Here is a 19,634-nt window from a genome sequence, read left to right as displayed (position 1 = left end):
ATTCTAACACCGGCTCTCTGGGGATTGGGGCTGTAATAAAGTCCAGGTCTGTCCCGGGTCCTTGTTTCATCATGGCTGTAATGAACCACGAAGACCCTGCAAAGACGCTTTAAACTGCAGGGGTCAGAGGTCAAAAGCAAATTCCATAACAGAGCCATCAGTGACTAAATTAAGGCCATAAATTATTTTTGCCTGTGACAGAAAAAGTCCAAGCGACAACACTTTTAGCTCATCTTATTAAACGGAATGGGTTGACGTCATGGATTTGTAGACACGCGTGAGCGGCGGCGGCGCCACAGCCAGATCGCGTTGCCTGGAAAGGTATCACGGGTGTCCGGTAGCCGCCTTCATGAAAGACACCGAAGGCAGCTCCATAATTTAACAGCTGCTCAGAGAGGTGATGATGCTGCAGGGGCGACGCCCTCACCTGAGACATGAAGAAGATATGCTGATATAGAGGATTTGGCATCTCTTTCTCCAGATAGGAACACTGAAGAGTTATTACAGTTTTCGACACCAGAGGACGATGACGCGATCCACGGCGCCCAGCGAAGAGGTGACCGCTGCCATCGCCAAGGAGGCAGAGGTAAAGTAAAAGGATATGGGGGCGCCAGGAGACTACTGGATAATTGATCAGGCCTGCCTGCAGATGTATACACCAAAGCACACACACATTAATCTTACATCATGACCTTTTACACACACTGGCACAACCACAAGACCTCAAGCTGCGAACAAGAACAGAATGTGCAGTATAGGACTCCAACGTAGACACATCTACCACCACAGTTCCATGCAGAGTTTTCTAGTTAATGCTGTGAAAACGTTCCATTTTTATTAGCGGTGTGCTCGCTAACAAGGATAAGTTACAGGAAGCATCCAGTAGGTCATAGTATGGAGGTAACGGTAATCAAACTCCACCTACACCTGTCCCCAATGTGTTCCTGTAAAGGTGGACTGGCTCCAACAGCAGGTGGTTCTTGAGAGAGTGAAGAGGAACCCCCGACTCGGAAACATTGTCTCCATTCACTCAAAAACAAGAAACCTTCACGCCGCCCAGCCCCCCTCTGGCCGCCTCCAGCTGCCGCTCCATAACGGATCCATGCGGACCAGCCTTTGGTACATCGTGAGTCGGGAGTTCTTCCCTTTACTACACCCAAGTCTGAAACATGGACACATAAACCCAGACAGACAACAACTAAAATAGCCCCCGATTTATTCTCTTCCCCCATTGGCTGAATTGAACGTCCTGCTGTTTGCTCCCCAGGACTGCAGCGACGAGTCCCAGCGCTGCCCGGCGAGTATGAACGTCGCTGGTGCCTGGAGGAGGGGTTACACTGGGAAGGGTGTGGTGGTGTCTGTCCTGGATGACGGAATTGAGACGGAACATCCAGATCTGAAGCCAAATTATGTAAGTGCTCTGGGATGGGACGCCGTTCTGGGGACGGGGACATTAATCATAAGTCATTTGGCAGCGCTCGCCATGTCGGAGCGCCGAGCCCAGACAGATATTGCAGGCAAAGCTTTTGGGCCAAAGATTTGCAAAGGCCAGCCAAGAGTATGGGACTGGACATTAGACGTCTGATCCACTCAATAAGGCTCTTTGTGCTCCGCTTGATGGAACGGAGACGGATAGCTGCTGGTGTCTCACAATGTTACGAGCTACTTCTGCCATCCGTCTGCTTTAGGATCCTCTCGCCAGCTATGATGTGAACGGACACGACCCGGACCCTTCTCCCGATTATTCCAATATTTCCAACTTGTGAGTACTTCTTACTTCTAGTCCCGTTTCCTTTCCTCCTCGTATTCGTAGTCTTACTTAATGCACACTTTCCCTTCAATTTTTTTCAGTAATTACGTGCATGTATGGATATGCAAATTCCCCAGTCAGAAATCCGTCTTTTCTCTGGTTTGATGTGATGGAAATAGCCCATCTTCTCCTCATGCATACGCATCTAACCTCACGTTGTGATGTTCTCCTCCTTTCTTTCAAAGCCATGGGACTCAGTGTGCAGGAGTGATTGCTGCAGCTGGAAATAACTCTCTCTGCACGGTCGGCGTCGCTTTCCAGGTTCGGCTGGGCGGTGAGTTCACGTGACGCCGCCGAGCCGGAACGCCGGAAGAGCTTTTGGAGGTCAGAGTTGTCCCCGTAATGGATCCAAACATTGTAATTGCTCGTATGCCCCCTCATTTGCTTCGTAGGCATCCGTATGCTGGATGGAGACGTGACAGACATGGTTGAAGCCCAATCACTCAGCTTCAGAAAGCAGTATATTGATATCTACTCAGCCAGCTGGGGGCCGCGGGATGACGGCGCCACTGTGGAGGGGCCCGGGACGCTGGCTCGTCTCGCTTTACGCAGCGGCATCAAAACAGTGAGGAACAAACATCGACGACGACCTGGCGTGTGAAAGAAGCATGTCGATGCTGTTAGCATCTGTGTCCCCCCCCCCGCGGCTGTTTATTCCTCCTGAGCGATGCGCAAATGCCATTAATACATGAATCACCGCCGTCTGCTGCAGGGCCGGCGTGGGAGGGGCTCCATCTTCGTTTGGGCATCGGGGAATGGAGGGCAGAGAGGCGACCACTGTTCCTGTGACGGCTACGGCAGCAGCATTTACACCATCTCCATCAGCAGCGGTGCGCTGCGTGGAGGCCAGCAGGGCCACCTGGAGCGCTGCGCCGCCACGCTAGCGGCAGCGCTCACCGCCGAGGAGACGCAAATAGTGAGTACAGCTGTGAACGACACTGTGGTTATCCAACACCCCGCTGGACAAAGGGTTAAATAGAATGTGACCACAGAAAGGCTATTACTTTAACAAATAAATGATAAGAGATGGAGGCTCGTTGATGTTTTAATCTCATTAAATGACTGGATAACATTCCTGACTTTGGCTGAACTTTCAGGAATGTCAGGAGAGTTTATTTTAGACGTGAAAACCAGCTGCTAAAAGTCAGAAAATACACATTTGAGAAATGAGGTAGGAGCTGCAAGCAACAACATCTGCTGTTGAGTGTGATGATGTGAGACACGTGTCAATCACGCCAATATGCCCCGGACAAACAGGAAGTTTGTGGTACAAAGATAAAGTTTGTACCACATCAGAAGACTTCCTTTGAAGGAGATTTAACGACTCCTGCGGCGTTAGGGGCCTGCAGCACCAACTGGACGGTGAGCAGCTTTCTTCCTGCTCGACTTTGGACTGTCTTCACTGGTAGGAGGGTTTCTGCGTGAGCAGGAAGACGGACAGTAATGATCCTGCACAGCGTGTGATTCTGTGGACTCTGGGTGGATGAATACGTGACACACCGACTCACACCTCCATCAGGAACACACACCTTTGATCACTGAGAAGACCAGTTTAAATAAATGTGATCCGCAGTCACAAAGAAAGATCGTCAGGGTTTCACACAATGTCCACGACAATACTACTGTAATACTATAAACTACATACTACTTTAATACCCTGTACTATAGTAATACTATACTACTGTAATACTCTAAGATCAGATAACCTTTAATCATCCCTCAGTGCGGAAATTTGTGATAAAAATTTCATATACTATAGCAGTACTATACTACTGTTATACCCTATTCTATAGTAATACTACACTACTGCAATACCCTATACTATAGTAATAATACACAAAACTAATACTTCACTAAATACTAGACTAAACTAATACTAAACTAATACTAGACTAAACTAATAATACACTAACCTGATACTACACTAAACTAATACTAGAGTAAACTAATAATACACTAAACTAATACTACACTATACTAATACTGCCCTATACTATAGTAACACTACACTACAGTAATACTACACTATACTATACAAACATTACACTAAATACTACACTAAACTAATAGTGCACAAACACTACACTATAGTATGCTATTGTACAAATATTAAACTCATATTAAATATTATATTAACACTACGATATACTACACTAATACTACAAGATGCTAATACTATCCTGTACTATTACTATACTATACAATTACAATCCTATAGTATATTGTCATGTGCTGCCATATAAATGCAATGGTAAGCATATCTATACAATACTATCCACAATACACTTTACCATGACTACTGGGTTTACAAGCAGCAAGTATGTAAAAAAGAATTAAGGTTAAAAAAAATTAAACAAAATCAGCACACACACACACACACACACACACACACACACACACACACACACACACACCACCCCCACTGCCACTGTTGAAAACACATCGACTAATATCTCGTCCATTTAAACTCTTATTGAGTCTGTTAGCTTTGCTCGACCAGAATACAAAACACAACAGCTTGAGGCTAATGCAGGCTGCTGTGCAGAAATAGTTATGAGGAAATAAAAACAATAAACTCATAATCACACGCCTCAAATAGAATCAAATCACACTTTTTTCGAAGGGGAAACTGGAGCTACCTTCATCACCTCACATTTATGATCCTGCCTCCTAATATGAGGGCAGACGACGGCGCTGTGGAGCTGAAGCTCATGTGTCGACTCAGGACAGGTTAACACCCCAGCAGGTGAACGCCGTTAAAACGCTCTGGTGTCGTCCACAGGTGACGCCGGGTCCGGAGCGGAGCTGCAGCTTGGCTAAACCTCACACCTCCTTCTCCTCCTCCACGGCTGCCGGCGCCATCGCGCTCATGTTGGAGGCCAAGTAAACAGCTCTCACACACACACACACACACACACACAAACACACACACACACACACACACACACACACACACAGTCCAGACAGCCTGCTAACGAAAATACGTTTCTCTCTGTCTGACCTTTCCCCAGCCCATTACTAACCTGGAGGGATGTGCAGCACATTATTGTCCGGACATCACGAGCTCAGCGTCTCAGCGCTCTGGACTGGCATGTTAACGGAGCGGGACACAAAGGTGGCTGTCCGGAACCCAAATAATTGCATGAAGTCACTTTTGAATGTAACACACACACACACCCCCGCAAAAAAATAACTTTTCAAAGCTAAGTTAGGTTTGACGGGCGTATTTTGTTTCGTTTCTTTTTTGGGCGACTATCAAACAGCGAACACAGAATAATGAGAGACTGAGAGCAGAGCGGTAATAAACGCCTACGAATCCCAGGAGTGTCTGATGTCTTTCATAAGCGAGCACCTTTTATGCCCCAGCTAATGTGGTGTATTTACGTGTGTGTGTGTGTGTGTGTGTTAGTGAGCCATCTGTACGGCTTTGGCTTGCTAGATGTTGAGAGGATGGTGAAGGAGGCTGAGCGTTGGACACGAGTCCCTCCCCAGCATGTTTGTGCAGAGGAGGCCCCCACCCACCTGAGCAGGTATGGCACCGACTGCACTTTGAAGACGAGCTTCCTCCTGTTCCTCCTTTTATCCGTTCCTGCCTCACATCTCAGAGGATTCCTCTCTGAGAGTCTCACACACTTTGACAGGCGTCATGTCCTTCCTGCCCCCTTGTCTCCTGCCCCCTCATCTCCTGCCCCCTCGTCTCCTGCCCCCTCATCTCCTGCCCCCTCGTCTCCTGCCCCCTCGTCTCCTGCCCCCTCGTCTCCTGCCTCCTCGTCTCCTGCCTCCTCGTCTCCTGCCTCCTTGTCTCCTGCCTCCTCGTCTCCTGCCTCCTCGTCTCCTGCCTCCTTGTCTCCTGCCTCCTCGTCTCCTGCCTCCTTGTCTCCTGCCTCCTCATCTCCTGCCTCCTCATCTCCTGCCTCCTCGTCTTCTTCATCCTCGTTCTGTCCTCGTCTCCTCGTTTCCTGCCTCCTCGTCTCCTGCCTCCTCGTCTCCTGCCTCCTCATTTCCTGCCTCCTTGTCTCCTGCCTCCTTGTCTCCTGCCTCCTCGTTCTCTCCTTGTCTCCTGTCTCCTGGTCTTCTGCCTTCTCGTCTCCTGCCTCCTTGTCTCCTGCCTCCTCGTCTCCTGCCTCCTCGTCTCCTGCCTCCTCGTCTCCTGCCTCCTCGTCTCCTGCCTCCTCGTTTCCTGCCTCCTTGTTCTCTCCTTGTCTCCTGCCTCCTCCTCTCCTGCCTCCTCGTCTCCTGTCTCCTCGTCTCCTGCCTCCTCGTCTCCTGCCTCCTTGTCTACTGCCTCCTCGTTCTCTCCTTGTCTCCTCGTCTACTGCCTCCTTGTTCTCTCCTTGTCTCCTGCCTCCTCGTCTCCTGCCTCCTCGTCTCCTGCCTCCTCGTCTCCTGTCCTGACAGAACCATCCATCCTGGCTCGGCGGTGACGTCCGTTTTCCAGACTTCGGGCTGCGCTGACGAGCATCAGCAGCACGTTGTTTACGTAGAGCATGTCGTCGTTCGTGTCACCATCGCTCACTGTCGCCGCGGCGACCTTTCCATCACACTCACATCACCTTCCGGCACAGTGTCGCAGCTGCTAGATAACAGGTAACTCAGAGCGATGCTCAATCACCAGCACAATATTTGTGAAGTCAGATATTCCATCCTTCCCCATCCTTCACCACATGTCTGCATGTCCGTGTGTTCGGATCCTGAGACTTTTGTTTGTTTCCACAACAACCGAGCACTAAACGTTGCAATTTGGCATCTTGTTTCGTTTTGAGGGAAACTGATGATTTTGGTAACAACCAGTAGAAAATCACTGGGAATCAGGCAACTGCAGAATTAGCAGCCAAGTTTCTGCACTTGCTTACTTTCAATTAACCACAAATTAAAAAAGGACGCTCAAAATATGAATAACTTCAATGCACTGACAGTCACAGGACAAGAAAGTTTAAGGATCAGCATTAGCGCTGCTAGCACGTGTGTCTAGATGCCTCTGATATTCCTGAGTCCTCTGGTTGTGTTGTAGGCCTCTTGATGATTCCACCAAGGGATTTCGGAACTGGGAATTCATGACTACTCACTGCTGGGGGGAGCAGGCAGTGGGAGAATGGACTCTGAAAATCCAGGATACTCCGTCCCCAAAGCGAGCCGGCGCTGGTCGAGGTCAGCTCTTCCTCTCTGTGACGTCACAGAGCAGCAGATAAACGCAGGCCTCTCATCTCGCTCCCTTTCCGTTTGCCCGTCGGGTCCTCAGGGACGCTCCAGGACTGGTCGCTGGTGATTTACGGTACAGCCGAGCCGCCGTACCCCGCGCGTCGCCGGCGAGCCCGATCGGTCGAGACGCCGCCGGACGGTGACGTCACGGAGGAATTCAGCGGTGAGTCATCGAACGCTCGCTCCTGATGCAGATTCCGAGCGGTGGCGAGTTCAGGCAGTTCAGATTCAAGAGCATCTCCGCTGTCGCCATGACGATGCTGTGACATTGCGAGCGTTTGCCCTTGCAGGACCCTGTGACCCAGAATGCAGTGACGACGGGTGCGAGGGGCCCGGCCCGCAGCGGTGCGTCACGTGTTCACACTTTTTTCTCAAGTTCAAGAACAGCACAAGGTTAGCATGATCACGCACACAACAGATCCAGATGTGACTGTGCAGCATTTGCATGAGACAAAGCGTGTGGCTCTCACACACACACACACACACACACACACACACACACACCAACACACACACACACACACACACACATAAACAATCAGCTGTCGTTTAACCGAGTGTTTGTGTTGTGGTACATCGGTGAGAAGCTAGAAAGTGTCCTGTGGTTTCACATGGTCACACCTCCTGTCCTTTATGTGCTCCGGTCCATGTCTGTGAAACAGGATGTGCGTGTCTGAGTGCCCCAGAGGCTTCTGGGAGGACCGGCGGCGGTGCAAGAGGTGCTACTCTTCCTGTGAGAGCTGCACGGGGAGTCGTAGCGACCAGTGCACTTCCTGTCAGCCAGGTTTCCACCTGACCGAGGGCACCAACACCTGCACGGCTGTCTGCGGGGACGACCACTACCTGGACCACGGTCAGATTTATCGGGTCCAATCCGCCCAATCACCTCACACTCTTGTCACTTTTGATGCACGATAACGTGCAGTCGACACTGGGGAGGGACGCGTAGAGGATCATTGTTTGGAAGCAGCTCCGCGCGAGCCTGCTAATGAATAGTCAGCTGCTGGAACTGCAGTCGAGGGGGGTGTGTGGGTGAGATGGATCGCTCTGATGTGTATTCTGTGCGTTTCGTTTTTCTATCCCCCCCCACCACAGATGCAAATATGTGCAGAAGGTGCAGCGAAAACTGCTTTAAGTGCACCTCCTACAGCATCTGCACGGAATGCAAACCAGACACGAGGTGAGGCAAATTCTCTGAAGGCGCTGGAATGAACTGCTCGGTAAACACCGCTCCGTCTCTCCTCTTCCCTCCGCCAAGAATACTGATTCCCTCTGCACACACACACACACACACACACACACACACACACACACACACAAACACACACACACACACACACACACACACACACACACAAACACACACACACACACACACACACACACACACACAGCAGCGCCACAACAATTAGAGAACGCCACGACGATTTTAACTCAAACCAACCTGTTCAGCACATCCCTGAGAAGCAAAAATGGATCGTTTCCATTTTGCAAAGTAGAAAACGCGTCTGCCAAACAGCACGTTGTTAAAAAGTTAGGAGTGTGTGGAGTAGCATCGGGTCACATGACCAGACGTGCTACATGCTCCAGTCTGCAGGGGAATCGATGCCAGCAGAGCTGCACCGCTGGGTTCTACCACGACGAGCAGGAAGGCACGTGCGAGCCCTGCCACCAGGCCTGCTCTACCTGTGCAGGTGAGAGCAAAGGCCGCCGCAAAGGAAGCCAGGCGGGTGCGTGGCGTCTGCTAAATCTGTTTCCTCCTCCTCGCGGCGTCAGGCGCCGGCGCTGAAGCGTGCGACCGCTGCGCAGAGGGCTTCCTGATGGAGGAGTGGAGGTGTGTGCCCTCCTGTAGTTCTGGCTTCTACCCCACTCAGCCCCACCCAGAGCGAGCCGACGGCCACGGGGTGTGCAGGAGGTGAGCCCGCCGGTGTGTGTTCAGGTGTGGGCGGTGTGTTTATCTGCTGATAGCAGGCGTCTCTCTGGTGGCCGGCTGCTCGCGGTGTGTTTGCGCACTGCTATTTGTCGCCGCGTGTCTGTTTGGGTGCAGATCTCGGCACACGCGTGTGTTCAGGCTCGTTGCTCTGCTCCTCAGGTGTGACGCCAGCTGCCTCACCTGCGTGGGGGCGAGCCGGGGGGACTGCAGCAGCTGTTCCAGCGCTTACAGCCTGCAGGGGGGAGTGTGTGTTGTTAACACGGAGTGCACAGAGGGTCAGTCAGCCATCCTCTTGTTGAGTCTAGCTGTTAGATTTATTATAGTCGCTGTAACCGAATAAATATCAAATATGCATGTTTACCTCCACACACCAGGGTGATAAATACATGGATATGGTGTGTGTGTGTGTGTGTGTGTGTGTGGTATATTAATGTGTCAGTGCATGTCCTTCAGGACGGTACCAGGATGCTGAGGGAAAGTGTTACGAATGTGATGCGACGTGTCTGAAGTGCACGGGGCCACAGGTAGACGACTGCATCAGCTGCGACTCCTCAAGGTGAGGTTTTAGATTCAAGGCCTGGAGCAAAACGAGTTTGCCCTGAACTCACTGACACACACCACTGTGATGTCATTCACGCTGCAGCGTGTTCATATTTAGAGCTCTGCTTAAAGAAACGTCCTGAAATCACCAGGTGATGAGTAGATAAGAAGAAAAACCACTGACTGCTACAGACCTGTGAGACTCACTGAATGTTTTTAGCAATAGATTAATTTAAAAAATGCTAAACAGTTAAAGGTTATAACTTGATTACATCTTTACTCTTTTTAAGGTGTTAAAAGTGCTGCTCTAAACACTCCACGCCGTCCGCTCCTCTGTGTGACTCCACGCCGTTCAAACCGTTCACTTTGTGGTTCTTCAGCTAAACGCCGGCTTTACCTTGCAGGGTGTTGGATGGGGGCCGCTGCGTGACGGAATGTCCCAAAGGCCAGTACCGGTCGGGAGGCCGGTGTCACCTGTGTGACCACACCTGTGCCTCATGTCTGGACACAGGACCGGTCAACTGTACCAGCTGTGACACCGGTGAGCGTCTATCAACAGACCAACAAGAGGCCGAGATTATTAGATAATACTCACTAAGTAACACTCTACTGTACATAAATATATTAAAAAAAGATATAGGACTATTTAGAAAAGTATATACATATAAAATTAATTAAAAGAACATATTTTGAGTTCAGCAGAGTGAAAATATTTCCCCCTTTTAATTAACTCAAAGTAAACGGGGAGATGAAATTTAAAATAAATCGAAATTCCTCTGATTTCTCATTAAAATCAAGGGCTGGAGGGTATTTAACATTCTCTGTTTGTTCATCAGCATCCAAACACACAAATCAATCATGATCAATACTAATACCGATACTAACATTGGTGAGTCACAGCTGAATCGATCAGTGGTACCTCTTCTCGGAGCACCGGATCGTCCTGGACTCCTGCCCGTCCTCCAGCCTCGGTCCCCGGGCAGAGGGAGGGCGGCACACCGGCGTCCTCGGGTGGGGAGTGGGGGGGTGTTCTCCGTGTTACCGGTAACACTCTGTCACCACGCCCCCCCACCCCCGTGGCCCAGAGCGCCACACGAGTGACGTCACGTTGTTTCCAAAACCGGAAGTACCATACTGGATTAGCTGCTTTGGCTAAATCCGCCATGTTTGCCAATTAGCTTAGCCTGAATTAACAACAGGTGGAACAAAATCGCTTTAAAACACTTTTCTGTTGTTGTTTCCCTAAAATAACCGCTGGTTCCTCCATAGAGGGTCTGGTTGAATATCTGAAACATATAATTAAAGTCTTAGAGGCTAAACTCGACGTTTGTCTGCTTCCTGCGCATCTCAGCTTAACTTTACGGCGGCTGAGTTCTCCTCTCTGCGCATGCGCACAACGAACACACGAACAACGTCCTTCACTCAGTAAATATGAAATAAACATCTTAACGTGTTAACATGGACATGAACTTTAAAATGTGAAAAAGTACATTCATTTTTATCCACAATTTTATTTAATAACTAGTTGTTTATTAATGACAAGCAAACTAATTTAATGTGTAATTTTTAACCAGGCTGCCCACATTTACGGAGATGAAATTGTGTTGTAGGGATATTCCATAAAGTCTGAGGCAAAGCTCTCTGCCCCATAATAATAATAATAATAATAATAATAATAATAATAATAATAATAATAATAATAATAATAATAATAAAATTAATTATAATAATGATAATAATATCAATAATAATAGTGCACTGGCGTCATGCCCGGAGTTTCCCCCACTTCACACCCTAAGACAGCTAGGATAGGCTCCAGCTCCCCGTGACCCACACAAGCGGATGAAGCGGTCAGGAAAATGAATGAATTAATAATAATAACTAATATGATAGTAATGATGACAGTAATAGTAAAAATAATAATAACAATAACAACAAAAATCTGGATCTAGATAAAGTTCCAGATCACAATGAAAATTCAATGCATTGTTTTGTGACTCGTATTCTTCCTGTCATCCAATTTTCTCAAATTATGAATGAATTAATCATTAATCCTGCTAACAGACAAAACAACAAAGGAAACAGTCAGTCAGTCATTTTCATATTACCACCGCTACATCAGCCGCAGTGGGTCACGGGGAGCTGGAGCCTATCCCAGTGGCATAGGGCGTGAGGCGGGGGACACTCCGGGCACGACGCCAGTACACCACGGAGCCACACACAAAGACATACAACCACTCTCACACACACTCACTCCTACAGTCAATTTGGGACCGGCCAATCAACCTGAAGCGCATGCTTTTGGAGGTGGAAGGAAGTCGGAGAACCCGGAGAGAACCCACGCAGACACGGGGAGAGCATGAGAACTCCACACAGAGCGGGACTCGAACCCGGGTCCACCATGTTGTGAGGCGACAGCGCTAACCACTGCGCCACCGTGCCGCCCCAAAGGAAAACAATTTTTAAAAAATCGTAATTTTTACAATTTTTGGTGTTAGCGACCCCTGGTGGTAATGTGGAACAAAACACCATGGCAGGTGGGAGTGTTTTGGAAAAGCACTTTGAGTTGGTCGGCATCCAGGCACCTCAGACGCATTAGTATTCATTTACAGTGGTGGTTCTGGCCTTGTGACAAACCCAGGTCAATATTTACTCTGGGTTTGGCTCGGATCTGGTCCGCACTTCCATCTGACTCCAACGGCTACACGGCCCAAAGTATCCACTGATGAGGGTAATATTGTGGGGACCAATCGGAGCGTTGACCACCTTTGACTTGTTGCCATGGTTTCCTGTAGATAAGTTTGGGGTTGAGCGTTACCTGCATGATGGCCGATGTGTGAACGCCTGTCCTGAGGCCTTCTACCACACCGCAGAGAGCAGCTGTGGGCGCTGCCCGGCCCCCTGCCGGGTCTGCACCGGCCCGTCTCGCTGCCTGAGGTGCGACCCGTCCTACTTCGTCTCTGACGGGGTGTGTGTGAAGCTGGAGTGTGGAGAGGGTAAGCGAGGACGTGATGATGGAGTGTTTTTTGATTGCATCTGTCGTGTCGACCTTGATGGTTTATCTGGTCCCGTTTTCTCAGGAGAGGTGGAGGATCCGGATTATGACGACTGCATGGCCTGTGAGGAGGGCTGCAAAAAGTGTGTCCTGTGTAAGTTCTGGTCCCTGTGTGATGCCAGACATGAGGAGTTTCTTCTGGTGGCTCCTGTTTGAGTTGTTTTGTGTGCCTCCAACAGATAACCCCCGGCACTGCCTGTCCTGCATCGACGGCTTTTACAGGTAAGGCGGGTCGCCCCGCCGGCGCCACGGCTGATCCGACCTCTCTGCACCAACTCTGTTTCTCAGTTCACTAGGATGAAAACGCACCTCTTTGCTGTGAAAGTACATTTGGATTTGTGTGTGTGTGTGTGTGTGTGTGTGTGTGTGTGTGTGTGTGTGTGTGTGTGTGTGTGTGTGTGTGTGCGCGCACGCCACTAAACAATTGGTTTTATCATCAGTTTTCAAGATGGCTGCTACAAGAACTGCCCCGCTAAGACGTACAGCGTGGAGGAAGAAATGACCTGCATCCCGTGCGACGACACGTGTGTGAGCTGCGACCAACACGAGTGCTACTGGTGTGAGACCGACCTCTTCTTGTCAGGTACGACCGTCACACCTGGTCGACATCTGGAGGATTGAAGCAAGACTGAAAGTAGTAAAAAAAAAATTTTTAAAAGAGGACAGAGCTTTTACTTGACTGAACAATACAGCAAGTAAAAAAATATTCCATTCCAATTAAGTTCAGGTAAACCTTGGCTGATGTCGTTTGGAGTCAGGTCGTTCTCCATTATACGTCAGTTTAAAAAAAACACAATACAATATAATGTCATATTATTAGCCCGTAGCAACCCCCGTGACCCACAATGAGGAAGAAGCAGCTGAAGACGAGATGGAGACGGTTTTTCTGTTCTATATTAAAAAGTAAAATTTAATTGTTTGTCAGTTTAAAATAGATTCGCACCCAGCCACCAGGGGGCGATCCAGATATTTTAACTTCACATTTGGAAGCTGTGCATCCATCCGTTTTCATTTTGGTGTATGTTGTTTCTATTGATCTCTATTATTGTTTATTCTGTTACTGGAGTTGTCACAGGTACAACACAGCTCTGACATGTTTGTTGTATGTTACATGCTACACGTTAATGCCTGTAAAAACAGGGTGCCACAGATTTCTTTGCTCTCCAGTGGTCTAGTTCCACCAGATAAACAGATTTTTTTCAAATCTGTTTAAAAATTCAACAGATTTTTTAATTTCTCATATATTTTTCTTGCCAAAATCTTTTCAATGAGTCACACCAGATTTGTGTGTTCTCCAGCCTGGACTAACTTATCCAGCTTCATGCAGCTCCAGTTTCCTCCGGTTCCCCCCAGACCTGACGTGTAATCAAACCAACGTGAATATTCACAGTGAAGTAGGTTCCTGATCTGAAGAAACCGACCATCTCCCGCTGCTCCCAGAGGGGAGTTGTGTTTCAGAGTGTCCCGATGGTTTCTATGGCGACGAAGATACCAATGAGTGTGAAGAGTGTCATTCTGACTGCGTGACGTGCGACGGCCCGGAGGACGACGACTGTCTGTCCTGCGAGGACGGCCAGACGCTGGACGACGGAGCGTGTGCGTCTGAACACGAGGCCTGTCCCGCCAAGACCTTCCGTAGCGGTGAGGCTAACGCTAACACGTTCCAGATTACTCTCTCCCGGTCAGGGATTTGGGCCCCGTCGCAGGTCAGGAAGGGAATCTTGGAGGGTAATTGGTTTGTGACCCGCTACGCCTGGATCTCCAACCAAATGAGGAGCTCAGATGAGGAGGAGCTGCAGAGCGTTAACCTCCAGGAATGAGTCAGAGCTGAAAACAACAGATGCTAATTAGTGTAAATGTAGACGTCTTAATTATAGGAGCTCCGGCTCGGCGAAGAGCGCATCAGTTAATGCAGACGTTTAAAATTAACACCTACAAGTGAAGTTATTCTTAAACTTTGGGTCTCAGCAACTTTAAAAGCTGCACCAGACTTCACTATTTGTTCTAATGCGCTAAAAAACATAGTATAGAAACTTTTGGCCTTCAACAGGCAGTGAAGCAAAACTGTAAAAACTATTTTACAACTGCATTTATTTCTTTAAATTAATTATGTAGTTTTTAAAAAAGTTTGGCGGGCCGGATTACTGAACCTACTGGGCCGCACATGGCCCTCGGGCCGTAGTTTACCCATGCCTGGTTTAGGTTCTAATCGTGGCCCCCCCAAATAAACATAAAAGTTAAATCTAGACAACCAAATGATGAGACGACACCATCCTCAGTGTTTTGTGTGCCCCCCCCCAGGTGACGGGGGGTGTGAGGACTGCCACGTCGCCTGTGAATCCTGCTCTGGAGAGGACAAGAACCAGTGTACCACGTGTGCCAAAGGTCGTCCCTGACGCGAGGGGGGTGGGGGGGTCGTACGCCCTCTGGTCTGCAGCAGCAGCATCTACCTGTTGCCGTGGTTACCCCGCGGCGACACCTCGGCCGTGATGATGTTTACTCTTCCTCTTTGCTCCAGGGAGGTTTCTGACCTCACAGAGAACATGCGTGTCCAAGTGTCCAGGGGGGTTCTTCGCCGACCGGCTGCGGGGCGTGTGCGGGTCCTGCCCCCCGGGGTGTTCGCAGTGTTCCGACGCCCAGCGCTGCACACGCTGCCAGAGCGCCAGGAGGGCGCCGCTGTTCCTGCAGGACGGGCGGTGCGTCCAGGAGTGTGACGGGTGAGGAGGCCGGGGCCGTCGCCAAGCTGTGGACCTATTTTCTCTCCGGACCGTTCAAAGTCACATGACCTCCATTTGAATGACATTAACAGCATCCACGCTCCCATCTCTGACCTATGACCTCTCCTCTCAGGGGTTACCCAGCGGGACAGGTGTGTCGTAGTTGTGCGGCGGGTTGCGCCTCCTGCAGGTGGAACGCGACCTTCTGCCTCAGCTGTGAGGAGCCCCTCCTCCTGCAGGAGCACCAGTGTGTGAACTCGTGTCCTCCTGCTCACGCCGTCCGGGGCGGGGCCTGTCAGCGCTGCCCCTCGGCCTGTCAGGAGTGTGACCTGCTGGGGCGGTGCACAGGTACCCCAACCTGGGTTAACTAGCATCATGCTAACCATCAGCGGGCTGCATTTTTACTGAGAACATGTTAAACACTTGACTCACCTGTCTCACCTGTCTCACCTGTCTCACCCCCTCCCTCCAGGCTGTGAGGAGTATCACTTTCTCCACGGGGGCCGGTGCGTTCAGGACTGTCCCCACGGCTCCTTCCAAGACAAAGAGCAGAGGGCGTGTCTGAGTTGCCACCCCGCCTGCGCTTTGTGCGACGGCCCCAACGACAACGACTGCGATGCCTGCGCCGACCCCGCGGCCATTCTGCATAATGGAGCGTGTCTGGAAGTCTGCCCCGCCCACACCTACAGGGAGGCTGAAACAGGAGAATGTAAAGGTACGAGAGACGCCGAGAGGACAGATTCAGTAGGGTTAGCAGGGAAAGATGAACACAAGTAGAACCACAGTAGAACCTGAGATACGAGTTGGATCTGTTCCATTACTGAGCTATAAGTCAAACAACATTTAACCATTAAAATAACTAAAATCATTTTAATCCCTTCCAGCCTTGAAAAAAATCTCCGAAACCCCCTAAATTACGAAAAAACAACATATTTTTATCAACCAATAGACATGCAGAGTTTACCTGAAATTATATATAAGTTACATCAATAATGATAAAGAATGAAAAGAAACGCAAAAGTCAGGAGAACACACCAGCTACGTCTTTACTCTACTAACGAGAATGAGATCCGGTCTCACTGATGTCGTATCCATCCGCCAACACGTGGTAAAGAACGAGATGCGGTCTCACTGATGTCGTATCCATCCGCCAACACGTGGTAAAGAACGAGATCCGGTCTCTCTGATGTTGCATCCATCCGCCAACACGTGGTAAAGAACGAGATCCGGTCTCAGTGATGTCGTATCCATCTGCCAACACGTGGTAAAGAACGAGATCCGGTCTCAGTGATGTCGTATCCATCCACCAACACGCGGTAAAGAACGAGATGCGGTCTCACTGATGTCGTATTCATCCGCCAACACGTGGGGTTGTCCTGAAACACAACTTGTTTCTTGGTTTTTGCTCATGTGTCGAACAAAACATGGACAGATTGACGACTCATATCTCGAGGTTCGATTGTATGTGAAGACAAATCACGTCCCAGCCTGTATATTTTGTTAATACTGTGTTTTATTACACGTTCTTTTCCTTCGGGGGATGAAATAGACTCTTTTCTGTCCTGCCGATCACCCCTCACACATCTTCTCCATTATACTCTGGGCTCTTCTGGAGCGTCTCCTAACTTCTGACTAAAATAGCAGCGTCTTTCAGACGGAGAACAGGCAGCTGTCAAACGCTGACAACAGAACAGCGATGCCAGAGACGTCTCCCGGAGGAAGACGCGCTGCTCTGGTTTGTGTCGCTTGAAAACATCAAGGACGGCGTGTTTCTCCCAGGAAGACGTTGTAGGCGATGCCCACTCGTGTAAAAATACTGCAAAATTTTTGGGGTTTATTCTGAGCTCATCGCCTGAAGAACCCGACTATGAACACAGATCACTCAGGTTCTAATGTGAATCTTCACCCGCTGAGGATGGTTATCTTCAGATAAACTAGTCCCTCATCAGATACGGGGCCGGTACCAGCGCTCCACCTTCCAGCGTGATGAACTTTGACCCCTTCTCGTTTCAGACTGCGATGCTTCCTGCCTCACCTGCTCCGGTCCCGGCGCCGGCTCCTGCACCTCCTGCAGGGAGGACCGGCGGCTCGACGTCCACGGCCGCTGCTCCCCGTCAGCCGGTCGGTGCTCCCCCCATCAGTACGCGGACCGGGACGGGGAATGCCACCCATGCCACAAATACTGCCACCGGTGTTCCGGCCCGGGCAAATCTCTTTGCCTGAGCTGCACCCAGAGACACCTGCTGCTCAGTGAGTGAGGCCTCCCCCCGTCCTGACCCGACCCGCTGGCGTGGCGGCGCCATAATCACACCTGTCTGTCGGTACAGATGGTACCTGTGTGGCCGAATGCCCCCCGGGCTACTACGGGGACGAGTCGGGGCAGAAATGTGAACCGTGCCACCCCTCCTGTCAGTCCTGCATTGGAAAGCATCAAAACGAGTGTCTCGCCTGCAGGGCGCACCTGTTCCGAGAGGGCAAGGAGTGTGTGGAGACCTGCCAGCACAGGTAGGCCCACCTGCAGCAGGGTCCCTCAGCAGGGCGACCTGCTGGCCACCACAGCTGCTGTCCTTTCATTGGCTGGCTGCGCAGCCGCTTCCAGATACAAGCTAATTTAGCTGCAGATGTAAAGAGCTGCTCGCATGACTGTATGACGCTAACTGGACTTGGTTTTGTTTGGGGTGAAATAACCAACAGGATTAAGTTAATGTGATGATAAATTAATGTAGAGTTAAATACTAGAGAGGAAAAACAAAAGAGAAGAAGTTCCTGCACATGCAACAATGCTAGTCCTCAACATACAAACATAATTGGTTCTGAGAGGATGTTTGTAAGTTCAGTTGTTCCTTATTTATTAAATTTCAATCTGTAATCTACATTTGAGGTCATTTAAATGTCGTTACTACTCTAAATACTAAAGTAATGTCATTACTACTGTAAATACTACAGTAATGTCATTACTACTGTAAATACTACAGTAATGTCATTACTACTGTAAATACTACAGTAATGTCATTACTACTGTAAATACTACAGTAATGTCATTACTACTCTAAATACTAAAGTAATGTCATTACTACTCTAAATACTAAAGTAATCTCATTACTACTATAAATACTACAGTTCTATTCCCTCAGACTGACCAGACATAATTACTGGACATTAAAACAACACAGAATTAATAAAATGCAGGTTCAGGTCATTTAGATTTCAGTCCTTCTGATGTACGTCAGTTAAAAAAAATACACGTAAAAATACAAATCAAGTTTACGTTCTTTCTGCGGACTTAACGTCTGTCCACCATGAATACTGGACTCTACAATCACTAGAGCTCATGATGCTCAGTTCATGTCAAGTGTCTTGTTTTGCCCCTGGGGGGGTCTCCTCTGAGTGGATGTGGGAACTGAACACACTCAGTCACCGTCCCCCCGTCTCCTCCTCAGTCACTATGGAAACACCGACTCAGGGATGTGCGACAGGTGCGACCCGAGCTGCGGCGAGTGCGCCAGTGGCGAGGAGGACGGCTGCCTGAGCTGCGCCCTGGGTCTCGTCTACCTGCGGGGGGAGGGCCGCTGCCTGCCCTCGTGCCCTCCAGGATTCTACGAAGACTCCGCCCACAGGAAGTGCGAGCCCTGCCACGCCAGCTGCAGGACGTGCTCAGGTAACCCAGGCCCTGATAGGTCACGTGACACGTCCGCAGAAACCCACCTGAAGAACATCCTGTTTGTCCAGGAAAAGACTCCAGGTCATGTGACTCCTGTTACCCTGGATACCTGCTGTCAGGGGGCGCGTGTGAATCCCGGTGTGGCGTGGACCAGTATCCTGTCATGAAGGTACCCACAATTCATTTCATGTTTTAATTTGATAAATCCTGACTTTTCATTAATGAACATCCGCGCCCTTTCCTCGCTCGGCCAAAAATAATTAATGTCTGGCCCCCGGGTGCCAAAGAATGAGTTATTACCCCCCTAGAGGGAATCTCAAACAGCAGGGAGAAAATTACCACCGTGGGCCGCGTCTCCAATAAATCGCCTCGCACTCAGGCCGTCTGTCGGCGATGAAGACGCCCTTCCTCCTCTCCCTCATCAGGATTCCAGCCACAGCTGTGAAAGATGCCACGACTCCTGCCTGGCGTGCAGAGGGCCCGGCGCCGCCGACTGCACCGCGTGTCATGGTCAGGCCATCCTTGAAGCCGGGGGGCGCTGTCTGCTGTGCTGCTACCGCCAGGAGGAAGAGGAGGAGGAAGAGGAAGAAACCGCCACGCAGCAGCAGGACTGCTGCAACTGCACCGAGACGCGAGGTAGGCGTGAATGTCTCCACAGTGATGCATCGTGGGATGGAAGTCATTAATGTTTTAATTGATATTTAAATAGATTTCCAGAA

At 49.7% G+C, this 19,634-nt stretch overlaps 1 protein-coding gene across 1 annotated transcript in view; it reads left to right on the top strand.

Annotated features, from left to right (window-relative positions):
* Positions 1–526: 526 nt before the first annotated feature.
* Positions 527–19,634, top strand: part of pcsk5a (proprotein convertase subtilisin/kexin type 5a) — a 20,584-nt gene continuing 1,476 nt past the window's right edge. The window contains exons 1-35 of the mRNA XM_068334079.1: positions 527–586; positions 953–1,126; positions 1,268–1,411; positions 1,689–1,762; positions 1,996–2,084; positions 2,203–2,375; positions 2,523–2,726; positions 4,593–4,693; positions 4,822–4,925; positions 5,220–5,340; positions 6,209–6,397; positions 6,822–6,958; positions 7,050–7,172; positions 7,300–7,402; positions 7,672–7,862; positions 8,105–8,189; positions 8,600–8,703; positions 8,786–8,924; positions 9,102–9,217; positions 9,396–9,498; positions 9,887–10,023; positions 12,278–12,478; positions 12,563–12,631; positions 12,717–12,759; positions 12,978–13,120; positions 13,978–14,178; positions 14,839–14,922; positions 15,056–15,254; positions 15,388–15,602; positions 15,727–15,969; positions 17,268–17,504; positions 17,582–17,759; positions 18,695–18,912; positions 18,984–19,084; positions 19,341–19,551. Coding sequence (XP_068190180.1) covers positions 527–586; positions 953–1,126; positions 1,268–1,411; positions 1,689–1,762; positions 1,996–2,084; positions 2,203–2,375; positions 2,523–2,726; positions 4,593–4,693; positions 4,822–4,925; positions 5,220–5,340; positions 6,209–6,397; positions 6,822–6,958; positions 7,050–7,172; positions 7,300–7,402; positions 7,672–7,862; positions 8,105–8,189; positions 8,600–8,703; positions 8,786–8,924; positions 9,102–9,217; positions 9,396–9,498; positions 9,887–10,023; positions 12,278–12,478; positions 12,563–12,631; positions 12,717–12,759; positions 12,978–13,120; positions 13,978–14,178; positions 14,839–14,922; positions 15,056–15,254; positions 15,388–15,602; positions 15,727–15,969; positions 17,268–17,504; positions 17,582–17,759; positions 18,695–18,912; positions 18,984–19,084; positions 19,341–19,551 — 5,014 coding nt within the window. The remainder of the gene's footprint in view (positions 587–952; positions 1,127–1,267; positions 1,412–1,688; positions 1,763–1,995; positions 2,085–2,202; positions 2,376–2,522; positions 2,727–4,592; positions 4,694–4,821; positions 4,926–5,219; positions 5,341–6,208; positions 6,398–6,821; positions 6,959–7,049; positions 7,173–7,299; positions 7,403–7,671; positions 7,863–8,104; positions 8,190–8,599; positions 8,704–8,785; positions 8,925–9,101; positions 9,218–9,395; positions 9,499–9,886; positions 10,024–12,277; positions 12,479–12,562; positions 12,632–12,716; positions 12,760–12,977; positions 13,121–13,977; positions 14,179–14,838; positions 14,923–15,055; positions 15,255–15,387; positions 15,603–15,726; positions 15,970–17,267; positions 17,505–17,581; positions 17,760–18,694; positions 18,913–18,983; positions 19,085–19,340; positions 19,552–19,634) is intronic.

This window comes from Antennarius striatus, chromosome 15 (assembly GCF_040054535.1).
Source record: "Antennarius striatus isolate MH-2024 chromosome 15, ASM4005453v1, whole genome shotgun sequence".
Classification (NCBI taxonomy): domain Eukaryota; kingdom Metazoa; phylum Chordata; class Actinopteri; order Lophiiformes; family Antennariidae; genus Antennarius; species Antennarius striatus.
This window is presented reverse-complemented; position numbering and strand designations above follow the sequence as displayed.